Below are 13,456 nucleotides of genomic sequence, written 5' to 3' on the forward strand. Positions count from 1 at the left end.
TATTTGTGCATACAAAATGGAGAAAATAAAAATATTCCAGCAGAAAACTTTATAATTGTTTTTTTAAGCCTTATTATTACAATAGACCAGAAATTTGATGTCATTGAACAACATGAGACTGGTCAGAGCATCACTAAAATAGAACAGTGATGTTGGAATGTCTGAAATCTACAATAGAATTCCTTTGTTTTTATTTTGTTTTCTATATTTTGATTTTGTAGACCATAAATTGTAATTAATATACAGTGTTTGTAATCCTTTATGCTAATATTTCACATAGTATGCATACAAATGTTTATGTTTAAATTTTTTCATTGCCTCTTTTCATGAAGCTGCAACCAATTATCATATTTTTTCACAGAAATATCACTTTGAATGGTGCAAATTCAAATAATGTGATGATAGTGTCATGGAATTCATTAACTGCATTAATCGAGGCCAGCTTGTATCATTTTTCCTTTCATCAACCAACTCTTTCATTTGAACATAAGATAGAAAACATTCCTCTTCCATCTCTTTAAATACCTCTTTAAATGCAACATGGAAGAATAGTGGGGAAAAATAAAGTTACAATATATGTGTACGTAAACCCATGTACTTATCTTTTTAGCACGGTTTCAATTGCTGGTAAATTTAATCCAGGCGGGAATTGCTTTCATTACTGAGTAGAAGGGAAGAAATGTAATGTACTGCTTTAATACCTATTTTAAATTATAAGCTTTCCACAAGGCTGCTGAAAAATAACTTTTGTGAAATAACCTCTTTCTCCATATTATCATCAAGGCGCTACTTCAACGGAAGTCCATGATTAAATTTGGTTTTTTAATAATCAGAGTTCAAGACAATAATTAAAGAGCCAGAATCTCATCTACTCATGACAATGGGTCTTTGTATATTAGTTCGCTTTGTCTATATCTACAGTATAATATAATAGCAGAGTTGGAAGGGACCTTGGAGGTCTTCTAGTCCAACCCCCTGCCTAAATAGGAAACCCTGTACCGTTTCAGACAAATGGCTATCCAACATCTTCTTAAAGACTTCCAGTGTTGGGGCATTCACAACTTCTGGAGGCAACTTCTATTCCACTGATTAATTCTTCTACATATCTACATATATTTGACTATGAAAATAAGGCTTTTTGTTTTTTAATTCTCCCCAAATCTCCTTTTTTCCATTCCACCCGTTATGCTGAACAAGAATGATCAGAGCTGTGTAGTAATGATTATTTCCCTAAAGGAGCCATCAAAACTTAGAATATAGTATTTCTGAATCAGAAATGCAGGTAATGAACAAAAACAATCAGAAAAACAGGAGAGGCTCAGCCTAAAACAATAAACAAATGCAGAATTGGGCTACAAAGAAATTGTAGACCCTCCTGATATATTCCTTTTGTGTTGACTCTTTGATTTTTCTGTTCAAGATGTTATCTGCTTCCAATATGCCTAGGAATTTATAACTGTCATCCTTTGCTAATGCTTTCACGATGCTTCCATTTCCCAGTTCTATTCCTTCTATTTTTTTTTCCATTTTTCCTCGCTGCATGGATAGTATAGCACATTTTTCAAGTCCAAAGTTCATTCTGATGACGCTGCTGAACAGTTGAACTGTCTTGAGTATTGATTCAAGTTCAATGGGGCTTTGCGCATACAGTTTTAAGTCATCCATGCATAGTAGATGATTTATCTTGTCATGTTGGCTTGAGATTTGGTAGCCCAGTTTTGTGTTTTGTACGATTATTGTTAGTGGGATTAATGCGATGTTGAACAGTAGTGGCAAAAGTGAGTCCTCTTGGAAGATTCCTATTATTATTATACAATTGTATCACAATTATTATTATGTACAATTATTACTATTATTATACAATTGTATCACAGCGGCCAGTTGTTTCGCCGGATTTGGCATTGGTTACTAGTCGGGCCCCACCCAGGGGCCTAGGACGTCGTAACGTATTTTCGTAATATGCGTGCAGATCCAAGCAGTGCGGCTTTTTGCATTTGACTGATGGTGATTTTGTCAATTTTTAACTGTTTTAAATGTAATTCCAGTGCTTTTGGAATAGCACCCAGTGTACCAATTACCACTGGAATTATCACTGCTGGTTTGTGCCATAGTCGTTGAATTTCGATTTTTAAGTCCTGGTATCTTGCGATTTTTTCATGTTCCTTCTCGGCGGTCACCTGGTATTGCGTTGTCTATGATTGTGACCTTATTTTTCTCAACCAGTGTGATGTCTGGTGTATTATGTGCCAGTATTTTGTCGGTTTGTATATGGAAATCCCACAAGATCTTGACCATCTGATTTTCGGTGACTTTTTCAGGCTGATGTTCCCACCAGTTTGTTGCTGTTTTAATATTAAAATTTTTGCACAAATTCCAATGGGTCATTTGCGCTACTGAATTGTGCCGCAATTTATAATCAGTCTGTGCGATTTTTTTACAGCAGCTGAGTATATGATCAACAGTTTCATCAGCTTCTTTGCAAAGTCTGCATTTGGCATCATCAGAGGATTTTTCTATTTTGGCCTTGATGGCATTTGTGCGGATAGCTTGTTCTTGCACAGCCAGGATTAGTGACACTGTTTCTTTCTTTAATGTACCTGTTGTTAACCATAACCAAGTTTGTTCACTGTCCACTTTATCTTTTATTTTTTCCAGAAATTGGCCATGCAGTGCTTTGTTCTGCCAACTCTCCATTCTTGATTTTATCACGTTTTCTGTATTCTTGTTTCGTCTGTTGGGCCTTCAGTAGATTTTTGTTCTTTACTTCGATTAATAGATGTTCTTGACTTTCTTTTAAATAATCAGCCAGTGCATGTTTTTCTTCTTCAACTGTTTGCTTCACTTGTAATAATCCTCTGCCACCTGATTTTCGGGGCAGATATAGTCTATCAGTATCACCACGTGGATGTAAACTGTAGTGCATTGTCATTAGTTTCCTGGTTTTTCGGTCCAAAATGTCCAAATCAGCTTGTGTCCAGTTAACTATACCAGCTGTGTATCTTATAACTGGTATTGCCCAGGTATTTATGGCCTTGATTGTATTTCCACCATTCAATTTAGATTTCAAAATTTTCCTAACTCTGTTGGTGTACTCTCGCCTGACAATAGTTTTTACTTCTCCATGCTTGATGTTATCCAACTGCAGAATGCCTAAATATTTATAGGCTTCATTTTCTTTGCATTTAATTAATTGGCCATTGGGCATTTCAATTCCCTCACATGCAGTGATTTTGCCCTTTTTATGGATACAGTGGCGCATTTCTCCATGACAAACTTATATTATTATTATACAATTGTATCACAGCGGCCAGTTGTTTCACCGGATTTGGCATTGGTTACTAGTCGGGCCCCACCCAGGGGCCTAGGACGTCGTAACGTATTTTCGTAATATGCGTGCAGATCCAAGCAGTGCGGCTTTTTGCATTTGACTGATGGTGATTTTGTCAATTTTTAACTGTTTTAAATGTAATTCCAGTGCTTTTGGAATAGCACCCAGTGTGCCAATTACCACTGGAATTACCACTGCTGGTTTGTGCCATAGTCGTTGAATTTCGATTTTTAAATCCTGGTATTTCGCGATTTTTTCATGTTCCTTCTCGGCGACCCTGCTATCACCTGGTATTGCGATGTCTATGATTGTGACCTTATTTTTCTCAACCAGTGTGATGTCTGGTGTATTATGCGCCAGTATTTTGTCGGTTTGTATACGGAAATCCCACAAGATCTTGACCATCTGATTTTCGGTGACTTTTTCAGGCTGATGTTCCCACCAGTTTTTTGCTGTTTTGATATTATAATTTTTGCACAAATTCCAATGGATCATTTGTGCTACTGAATTGTGCCGCAATTTATAATCAGTCTGCGCGATTTTTTTACTGCAGCTGAGTATGTGATCAACAGTTTCATCAGCTTCTTTGCAAAGTCTGCATTTGGCATCATCAGAGGATTTTTCGATTTTGGCCTTAATGGCATTTGTGCGGATAGCTTGTTCTTGCGCAGCCAGGATTAGTGACTCTGTTTCTTTCTTTAATGTACCTGTTGTTAACCATAACCAAGTTTGTTCACTGTCCACTTTATCTTTTATTTTTTCCAGAAATTGGCCATGCAGTGCTTTGTTCTGCCAACTCTCCATTCTTGATTTTATCACATCTTTTCTGTATTCTTGTTTCGTCTGTTGGGCCTTCAGTAGATTTTTGTTCTTTACTTCGATTAATAGATGTTCTTGATTTTCTTTTAAATAATCAGCCAGTGCATGTTTTTCTTCTTCAACTGTTTGCTTCACTTGTAATAATCCTCTGCCACCTGATTTTCGGGGCAGATATAGTCTATCAGTATCACCACGTGGATGTAAACTGTAGTGCATTGTCATTAGTTTCCTGGTTTTTCGGTCCAAAAGGTCCAAATCAGCTTGTGTCCAGTTAACTATACCAGCTGTGTATCTTATAACTGGTATTGCCCAGGTATTTATGGCCTTGATTGTATTTCCACCATTCAATTTAGATTTTAAAATTTTCCTAACTCTGTTGGTGTACTCTCGCCTGACAATAGTTTTTACTTCTCCATGCTTGATGTTATCCAACTGCAGAATGCCTAAGTATTTGTAGGCTTCATTTTCTTTGCATTTAATTAATTGGCCATTGGGCATTTCAATTCCCTCACATGCAGTGATTTTGCCCCTTTTTATGGATACAGTGGCGCATTTTTCCATGCCAAACTGCATTGAAATATCGGTGCTGAATACTCGGACTGTGTTTGTCAATGATTGGATTTCTATTTCTGACTTTCCATAGAGTTTCAAATCATCCATATATAGTAAATGTGAAATTTTTTCAGCTTCTTTGGCTGTTTGGTAGCCTAATTTCATTTTTTTTAAGATTACTGATAGTGGGATCATTGCGATGATGAAGAGAAGAGGTGAAAGTGAATCACCCTGGAAAATTCCTCGCTTGATATTAACCATTCCGTAGATCTCATTCCCCACTGCCAACTCAGTTCTCCATTGTTTCATCGCCTTTTCAGTAAAGGGTGTAATATTTTTGCTAATGCCAGTTGTTTCTAAGCATTTTATGATCCAACTATGTGGCAGTGAGTCAAATGCCTTTTTGTAATCAATCCAGGCCATATTCAATTTTGTTTTTCTGTTCTTACAATTTTCTAATATCATTTTATCAATTAGAAGCTGATCTTTGGTGCCCCTGCTCCTTCTTTTGTTGCCTTTTTGCTCTACTGGCAAGATGTTGTTTGTTTCCAAATAATCCATCATGTTATCTGCAATAATGCCTGTGAGTAATTTGAAGGTTGTTGGCAAGCATGTTATTGGTCTGTAGTTTTCAGGTGTTGTTCCTTTAGTTGCATCTTTCTGAATCAAGTATGTTTTTCCAGTTGTCAACCATTCATCAATTTGGCCCTTTTGTAAAATTTCATTCAGTTGCCTGGCCAATATTGCATGTAAACTGGTCAGATATTTGAGCCAGAAACCATGTAATTGGTCCTTTCCAGGTGATGTCCAATTCTTTACCTTTTTAACTCGATTTTTGACCATCTCAGTTGTTATTTCTAATGCTTGCATTTGTTTGTTGCCAATGCTTTTCTCAAAGTCATGTATCCACTTTGCTTCCTTGTTGTAGTCCTTTGCATTTTCCCACAATTCTTTCCAGAATTCAACTGTGGCCTGTTTTTCTGGTTTTTCACTTTTGGTGTCACCATTTACATTAAGACTTTGATAAAAACGCCGTTGGTCTGATCGAAATTGCTGATTTTGTTTATATTGGATGATTCGTGCCTCATATCTTTCAATTTTTCTAGCTGTTGCTGTTATCTGCTGTTTTACAATCTCTACAGCTTCATTGATGTTTCTTGTATCCAATCTATATCTCCTGATTAGCCGATCTATGATTTTGTTGTTTTTAAGCCGTTGCTCATGCATGTTCTTTAAGTTACTAGCATCTGCCCTTAATTTTTTGATTTTTTGTTCTAAACGGATTTTCCACTTTGGCTTTGATGCTTTTTCTGTTGTGTGACTAGGTACTTTAATTTTAATGCCTAGTTCATTAGTGACTATTACAGCTGCGCTGTACATTAACTGGTTTGTTTCCAAGATGGATCCCGGTTCAATTGTTGAAAACACTGCATTAACCATTTTCATGATAGGGGCCAAAATTTTCTTAGGCACAGTTTTTAGTGGTGGTAAACGTTGCCTTTCCTCATTAAGCAGAAAATGCTCCATGATCTTATCCTTCAATTCTTTTTGTTTTTGAGTTAGTTCATCAGTTGGTTCAGTGATAACTGGTTCTAGTGGTGGTGATGTTATTTCCTCCCCGAGAGCTTCTTCTGGGAGTTCTACTATAATGTCTTTAGTTGTGTCTTGAATATCAGTTATTTCCGCTTGTGATATTGTTTTTGGGGTTTTGCAATTTGCCTGAATTTCCTCATGTTCAACTTCACTAAACACTTTATTCCGTATAATAAATCGCCTTTGATCTGCTAGTCGTTGTTCACTAACATTTGAATCTGGATATTGTTGTTTCCATAATTCATACATTCTCTTTAAATAGCCTCTTTTTTCTGGCTCTGAGTTGTAGTAACAGGCCATTATGGCACGGTTTTCATCTGCACTATATTTTTGTCATTTTGTTGGCTGGGCCACTTGTAGCCCACTTGTCGACGGATGTCCAGGGACCCCAACATCCGCTGCGGCCCTTGTTAACCCGCGTGACGACCGATGCGGTATGGAATTCTTATTCGTTTTTTTCACCATATTGTATGGGTTGGCAGGGGTTTTTTTACGGGACCAGATGCCAACCTGATCCCAACCTTCCTCCTTTCTCATCCGGGCTTGGGACCGGCAACGGCGGAGTTGTTGTTGTTGTTGTTGTTGTTGTTGTTGTTGTTGTTGTTATTATTATTATTATTATTATTATTATTATTATTATTATTATACAATTGTATCACAGCGGCCAGTTGTTTCGCCGGATTTGGCATTGGTTACTAGTCGGGCCCCACCCAGGGGCCTAGGACGTTGTAACGTATTTTCGTAATATGCGTGCAGATCCAAGCAGTGCGGCTTTTTGCATTTGACTGATGGTGATTTTGTCAATTTTTAACTGTTTTAAATGTGATTCCAGTGCTTTTGGAATAGCACCCAGTGTGCCAATTACCACTGGAATTACCACTGCTGGTTTGTGCCATAGTCATTGTTGTTGTTGTTGTTGTTATTATTATTATTATTATTATTATTATTATTATTATTATTTACTTGTTTACATTTTCCATTGTCTGAACTGGTCTTCCCTTTTCTTCCCTCAGGAAATGGAGAGCTGAGCAACAAGGAATTTGTTGCCATCATGAAGCAGAGGCTTATGAGGGGATTGGAGAAGCCCAAAGACATGGGCTTCACGCGGCTCATAAGGGCCATGTGGAAGTGTGCTCAGGAGACGGCCTGGGATTTTGCCATGCCCAAGCAATAACCCCCAGAAGACAAGAAAGCCTGGCTGTACCACCGACCTGGCAAGAATCCTGGATTCTCCTGCCTTCTTCTGCCTGGTGGCAGATGCCCCAAGATGGAAGGTCTTCTTCAGTGGAAGGACTTGTCCTTCATTATGGCACTGAAAGGCAAACCTTGGGAGGCAAAGACAATGGAGCTACACAACTGACTTCAAAACATCTAAACAGAAATTTGAGTCCACTCTGACATTTATCTTGACAGTTTGCTTACTGACCTGCAAATATTTTTTCTGTTTTCCATTAAGTTTTCCTTTTTTTTTAATTTCTGGAAGACCAAACCAATTCCTTTGTCAGTTGCAGGGGTGGGTTTCTCGCCCCGTTCCAACCGGTTCAGTTGGAATGGGGCCGGCGGCGTCCTCGTGCACGTGTGCAGTGCACGCATGCGTACTAGCGCCTGTGCGATGTTCCAGCTGCTCCTGGAGGATCGCGCAGGCGCTGTATGCGTTCTGCGCATGCCTGGAAGTGCAGAACTCGTCAAAACCGGGTAAGAAACGCGGGCGGGCGGGTGGATCCTTCGGCGTTCCCGGAAGTTACTTACTTCCGGGTTCGCCGATCAACCGGTTCCCGGAGACTGCCGCGAACCGCCTGAAACCCACCCCTGGTCAGTTGGTTTTGAATGTTCCATCTGTAGTATCTCTAGTAGAAAATGGCTGAGTAAGGATGGTTCAGTGGACAGTATATGAGTAGCAGACTGATTAGAAGGGGTTTGTTGGATCGAAACAAAAAAAAACCTTCTTAGACTGAGTCAGCACTTATCCAGTACCCTAAAATTGATCTGAAACATTTGAAAGATAAGGGGGGAGAAGGGGGGGGTCACGATAAACGAATCCCGACTTTCAGAAATCCTTGCAAAATGCCCAGATGCGGACTCTCTTCTCAGTTGTCTGTGAGTTTCAAAGCGAAAGTCAGGTGGGGTGTTAATATGAAGGAATTTTTGCAAGAGGGCTCCTCCTGCAAAAATGGCTTTGCAATGCATTATGAAAAAACATTGAAGAAGTGAGTGCTTCTTGGTTGATCTTTAAAAAAAACCCCACAAGTTAAACGTAATGTTTTTTCTCATTTCTCATTCCATAAGACCCTTATCCAGGGATGGGCTTCAAAAATTGCAGCAACGGGTTCGCTGCCTCGTTGCTGAGTGGGTGGTGGGCATGGCTTAGTCGGCCTCCTCCACAACAGCAGGGAGGGGGGGCGTTTTTCACCCTTCCCAGGTTCTAGAGGCTTTCCTCGAATCTCTGGGAGGACGAAAACTGCTTGCCCCAGGCTCCGGAGGCTGGGTTTATTATGTTTCCAGACTTCTGGAACCTCCAGAGGCCTCTCTGGGCCCTGCACTTACCTGGCATGATGAACAGGCCGCATGGAGATTCTTGGGAGCAGCGGGGTGGGAGGGGAGGGGCAGGGTGGGCGTGGTCAGCCAGGGGTGGCATTTGGAGGTGCCTCGAACTGGGCAGAATCCTAGTTAGAGTATTGACCAAGCGGATCCCCAGCAGCCATCCCTGCCCTTACCTTAGATGATGATTCTTACCCACCCATGTATGCATTTCTGTCTGTAATTTTTCCCTAGCTTGTGATCATACCATGATTTGTTCTTAAAGCTGTTTTTTACAGAGCTTTGAGTGCTTGAGAAATGTTATTCCAATTACAATGGATGCCAAGAAATCCCTTGGTTGAGAAATGTGTCTCTGGTGTCTTTCTCTATATAGAAATCCCCTGGATTTAAGCAAGGCTGACTTTTCCTCAATGATGACATTCAGCTGACCTTCGGCAGAAAGGAAAAAGGATGAATGGAAAATGTGATGCAATGGATGCCTTTTCTCGGTATATCAACTAACAATTCCATTTCATTGGTGCTTCAGAATGTCTAGAAGCAGTGAACTTGCTTTTTACGTAAGAAGATGCATGGACCAGCATCCCTATTCCTTTTCATTATCAAAACACACAAAATGGGTTAGAAATGGGAAGTCTAAGAAATGGAAGCATTAGGTAAGAAAAAAAGGATTTAGATCTATTCCAGGCATGAAATCCTATTATCTTCGCTACTTGTTCAGTAGCGGGAACATGCACGCCTTCTGTACATGTGCAGAGTGCGCGTGATGATGTCAGGGTGGGTGGACGGAGCCTCGTGCCACCACGAAGGCGTGCAGTTCACCCGAACCGGTGCGAACCAGCAGAATACCACCTCTGATCTATTCCTCTTTCTCTGATTATTCGCTATTTCTCTTGAAGTTGTGAATGCTCCAACATTGGCGATTTCTAAGAAGAGATTTGGATAGCCATTTGTCTGGAATGGTATAGAAACATGATGGCAAACCTATGGCATACATGCCAGAGGAGGCACACAGAGCCCTCTCTGCTGGCACGCACCGTCACCCCAGGTCAGATCTCTGTGGCGTTTCTTTTGTGACCTTCTGTTTTCCTGCAAACTATGAAACAGAAGCTCACGAAAGAAAAAGATCTTACCACTTGCTGCGCTGCCGGTGTTGGGATGCCCCGCCTCCTGCCCACCAGCTGGTCTTTGGGTTTCTGCTGCGCACTGATGAAATTCAATTTCTTTTACAACTGGTACTGTGAGCTTGACTTGGTGGGCGTGGTGTGGCTTGGTGGGCGTGGCAGGAGAAGGATAGTGCAAAATCTCCATTCCCACCTCACTCGGGGGCCAATCAGAGGTGGTATTTGCCGGTTCTCTGAACTACTCAAAATTTCAGCTACTGGTTCTCCAGAACCTGTCAGAACCTACTGGATTTCACCCTTGCTGTTGCAGATGCACACATGTCCAATTTGTGGATAAAAGGTTCGCTATCACTGGTATAGTAAGCAGGGGGTGGGACTAGAAGACCTCCAAGGTCCCTTCCAACTCTTATTCAATACCTTTATATTCTTGCACACTTTCTTTACTTTATACATAAGAATTTGTTCTTTAAACTTCTCTTTCTTTTTTAATTTTTTTAAAAAATTAATATAATAATCTTATATTATTATAATATAATAATAATATAATAATAATCATCTTCAATTAAACAGTGTGTCATCTGGGTACAAATATCTTTATAAAATGATAAGATTTACAACAATCTTCATTACATTAACGTTAATTCTATAATATTAAAATGATATTAAAAATAATCATAATGTTTACTTCTCTCTCTTAACATATCTTCTTTTATTTCACTCCTCTTTTTCTTTCGTTTCCCTGTTTCTAACTTCCATTTTTGTGATCTAACCATTGATAAAATAAGTCCCATGTCATATAGTATTCAGTTTGGTAGTGTTAGTCTATTAATTTCTGCGCGTTCTAATATTTTCCTGATCACATTCTCACAGGGACGTGCAGTCACTGGAGGCAGGGGAGGCGGGGCCCCCACCAGTCTCATGAGGAAAAGGAAAGAATTTTTAAAATAATTCAAAAGGCCAAGGTAGTTGCTGCCAGACTCCAAGTCACAGTGACTTTGAGTCTGCTTAGTGTTAACTGTAGGGGGAGGCGAGAGAACTATGGGCCTCCTTTGCATAAGGAATTTTTCGCCTTTTAAGAGTTAAGCAAGGGTTAAAAAGCGAAAAATTCCATATGCAAAGGAGGCACGTGATTCTCCCGCCTCCTGATCTGGGAGCAGCAAATCATGCCTTGCGCCGCTTGAGCGGGGAGGGCAGAGACTCCATTTCCCAGGCTGCAGAGGGAAAGCGAGCCAAAGCCTTCCTCGCTGCAGGTTGAACTTCTCGGTTGCAGATGAGCAAGAGAGAGAAAACCGTGAAGGGAGAAGAAAGAGAAGGAAGGAAAGAAGGAGGTGGGGGAAGAAGGGAGGAAGGAGGAGGAGGAGAAGCATCTCTCGGCAGGCGAATTATGCATGCACTAAGCGAGCTCTGAGAGAATGGCTGTGGAAGGTAAGGGCTGCGGTTCTCCTGCCTTTTCCTTTTGCAAAGCCAGAGGTGCCCCTGGGCGCCCTCCCCACCTTCCTCGTCCTTTGCTCTCACCTGAGGGGAGCAATCGCAACCGAGTCGGGTGTGTGTGTGTGTGTCAGCAAGCACATCAAAGGCTTCGGCGCCTTGGCCAAATGAGGGGTAGGAGTGGGGGTGGGTGGGGGATGCCGGCCACAAACAGAGGCATGGAGGGGGTACGGAGAGGTGAGTCGGCGAGGAACCTGCTGAGCTAGGGACAGCTGCCATGGCTTCCCTCTTTGCTAGGCTCCTGCATAGCTCCACTGCAGTGCTGGCTGGCTCGCGCCTCCGCCCCCTCTCCCGACCTCGCTTTAAAAGAAGCTTGCGGTTTCGTTCAACGGAGACCCATCCAAATCCTGAACACATAACCACCCCCCCCTTCGCCTTCCCTTCCGAGGGTGTTCATGGAATCCCCACCGTGTCCTTTTTATCTGCAGCTGTTAGTCCAATGTTAAGCTATTGAGCTCCTGCCTGCCTGCCTGCCTGCCTCACCGGCCATGAAGCTCACCGCACGTCACTGCATTCCCATCTGTGGGGATCTCTTCACTTTTCCAATTTTGTGCAAAAACAATTCTAGCAGCATTTAATTTATGGATAATTAAATATGCATTCCCCCTACTGTATTATTATTATTCCCTTTCTTTCTAAGGTTTTCAACAGCTGGCCCTGATTTCCTTGACACACTCATTTTCCCTTCCTATGTTTGTTTTGAAATCTGATCCCCATTTATTCTATGTTTAAATCACTTCAACATGTATTTCTCATACCAGTTCTATTTTGATCTTGATCTCTATTCATTCAGCACCCAATCATTCTCGGATCTATTATTTCTTCTTTGTATTCAGCATTGCTTCTTTCAATAAACATTCATTTCTTGGAACCAATTCTAGCCACACCTTTCCAACCAGCACTTATATGACTCCAAACTTTCTCCATTCTTATTTCCATCTTTACTCAGCATTTTACTAAGGTACAAAAATTTGTCTACTAGATTTTCACTGGTTATATATAGTTTGCAGTGATTTACCATCCTTTTTTAATTTTCATGCAGACCGCTCCACACTGTGTCATGCAATCTAACATCTGCTATAAATCATGTGGGTCCTCACCCATCAATAAAATCTTCCCTGCATTCACACTTGTGCGTTTAACACCTCTACTTTCCCAACAGCAATCTTTATCCATGTATCCATAACATTAAACAATCACAGAGACACATTATGGTCTTCTTAACCCCTGGTCAATTCTGAACCATTAGCTAAGCTTTCCGTTTCTTTTCACAAATGCTTTATTACTATCATATTACCACATTCGGCAATCAACCTTCAACTTCAGTTTATGAAAACCATTCCATAAATCAAGTTCATTCACTTTGTTGTTTGCTTCCTCTAAATCAGGGGTGTCAAAGTTGATTTCATTGAAGGCCGCATCAGGGTTGCGTTTTACCTCGGGGGGGGGAGCATGGCCAGCTCGACATCACTTGTGTCGGGGGCATCTATGGTGGCCCAAGCACTCTGCTAGCGAAAATGGGCTCCCGAGCTCTGTTTTTGGCTGCAACAGCGTCCTGCAACCCTCTGCCAGTGAAAACAGAGCTCAAGAGGGCCTTGGGTAGCCCCCGTGAGCTCCATTTTTGGCTGTGACTGCCTCCTGTAACCCTCTGCCAGCGAAAATAGCATTTGGGAGAGCTGCCTGCGGGCCTCCCAAGCTCTTTTTTCACTGGCAGAGGCACTCTGGGCCAGTCCTTTGCTGTTCCAGGACAGCCCCGCAGGCTAGATCTAAGCACCCCACGGGCTGGATCCGGCCTCTGGGCCTTGTGTTTGACACCCCTGCTCTAAATCAACAAATGCACCAAAAAATATTCTTGTATTCATATCTATGGAAGAATAAGGAACTGGTGTGCATATTCCTGCTTGGTGTATCCCAGATGTTTCTCTTTTTTTTTAATTAAAAGTTTTTTTTATTTTAAATTTTCAAAACAAACACAACACAAAGAATCCTCCTTCTTTACATACTGTAGAAAGTGTAT

General features: G+C 41.1%; 1 protein-coding gene across 1 annotated transcript in view; it reads left to right on the forward strand.

Annotated features, from left to right (window-relative positions):
* Window positions 1–9,175, forward strand: part of MICU1 (mitochondrial calcium uptake 1) — a 205,215-nt gene extending 196,040 nt beyond the window's left edge. The window contains exon 12 of the mRNA XM_087701830.1: window positions 7,306–9,175. Within this exon, the coding sequence (XP_087557956.1) occupies window positions 7,306–7,466 (161 nt within the window). The 3' untranslated portion in view covers window positions 7,467–9,175. The remainder of the gene's footprint in view (window positions 1–7,305) is intronic.
* The last annotated feature ends 4,281 nt before the right edge of the window (window positions 9,176–13,456 follow it).

The sequence above is a fragment of the Thamnophis sirtalis genome, unplaced genomic scaffold, assembly GCF_051295495.1.
Source record: "Thamnophis sirtalis isolate CommonGarterSnake01/CBP01778 unplaced genomic scaffold, rThaSir2_p1.2 scaffold_15, whole genome shotgun sequence".
Classification (NCBI taxonomy): Eukaryota; Metazoa; Chordata; class Lepidosauria; order Squamata; family Natricidae; genus Thamnophis; species Thamnophis sirtalis.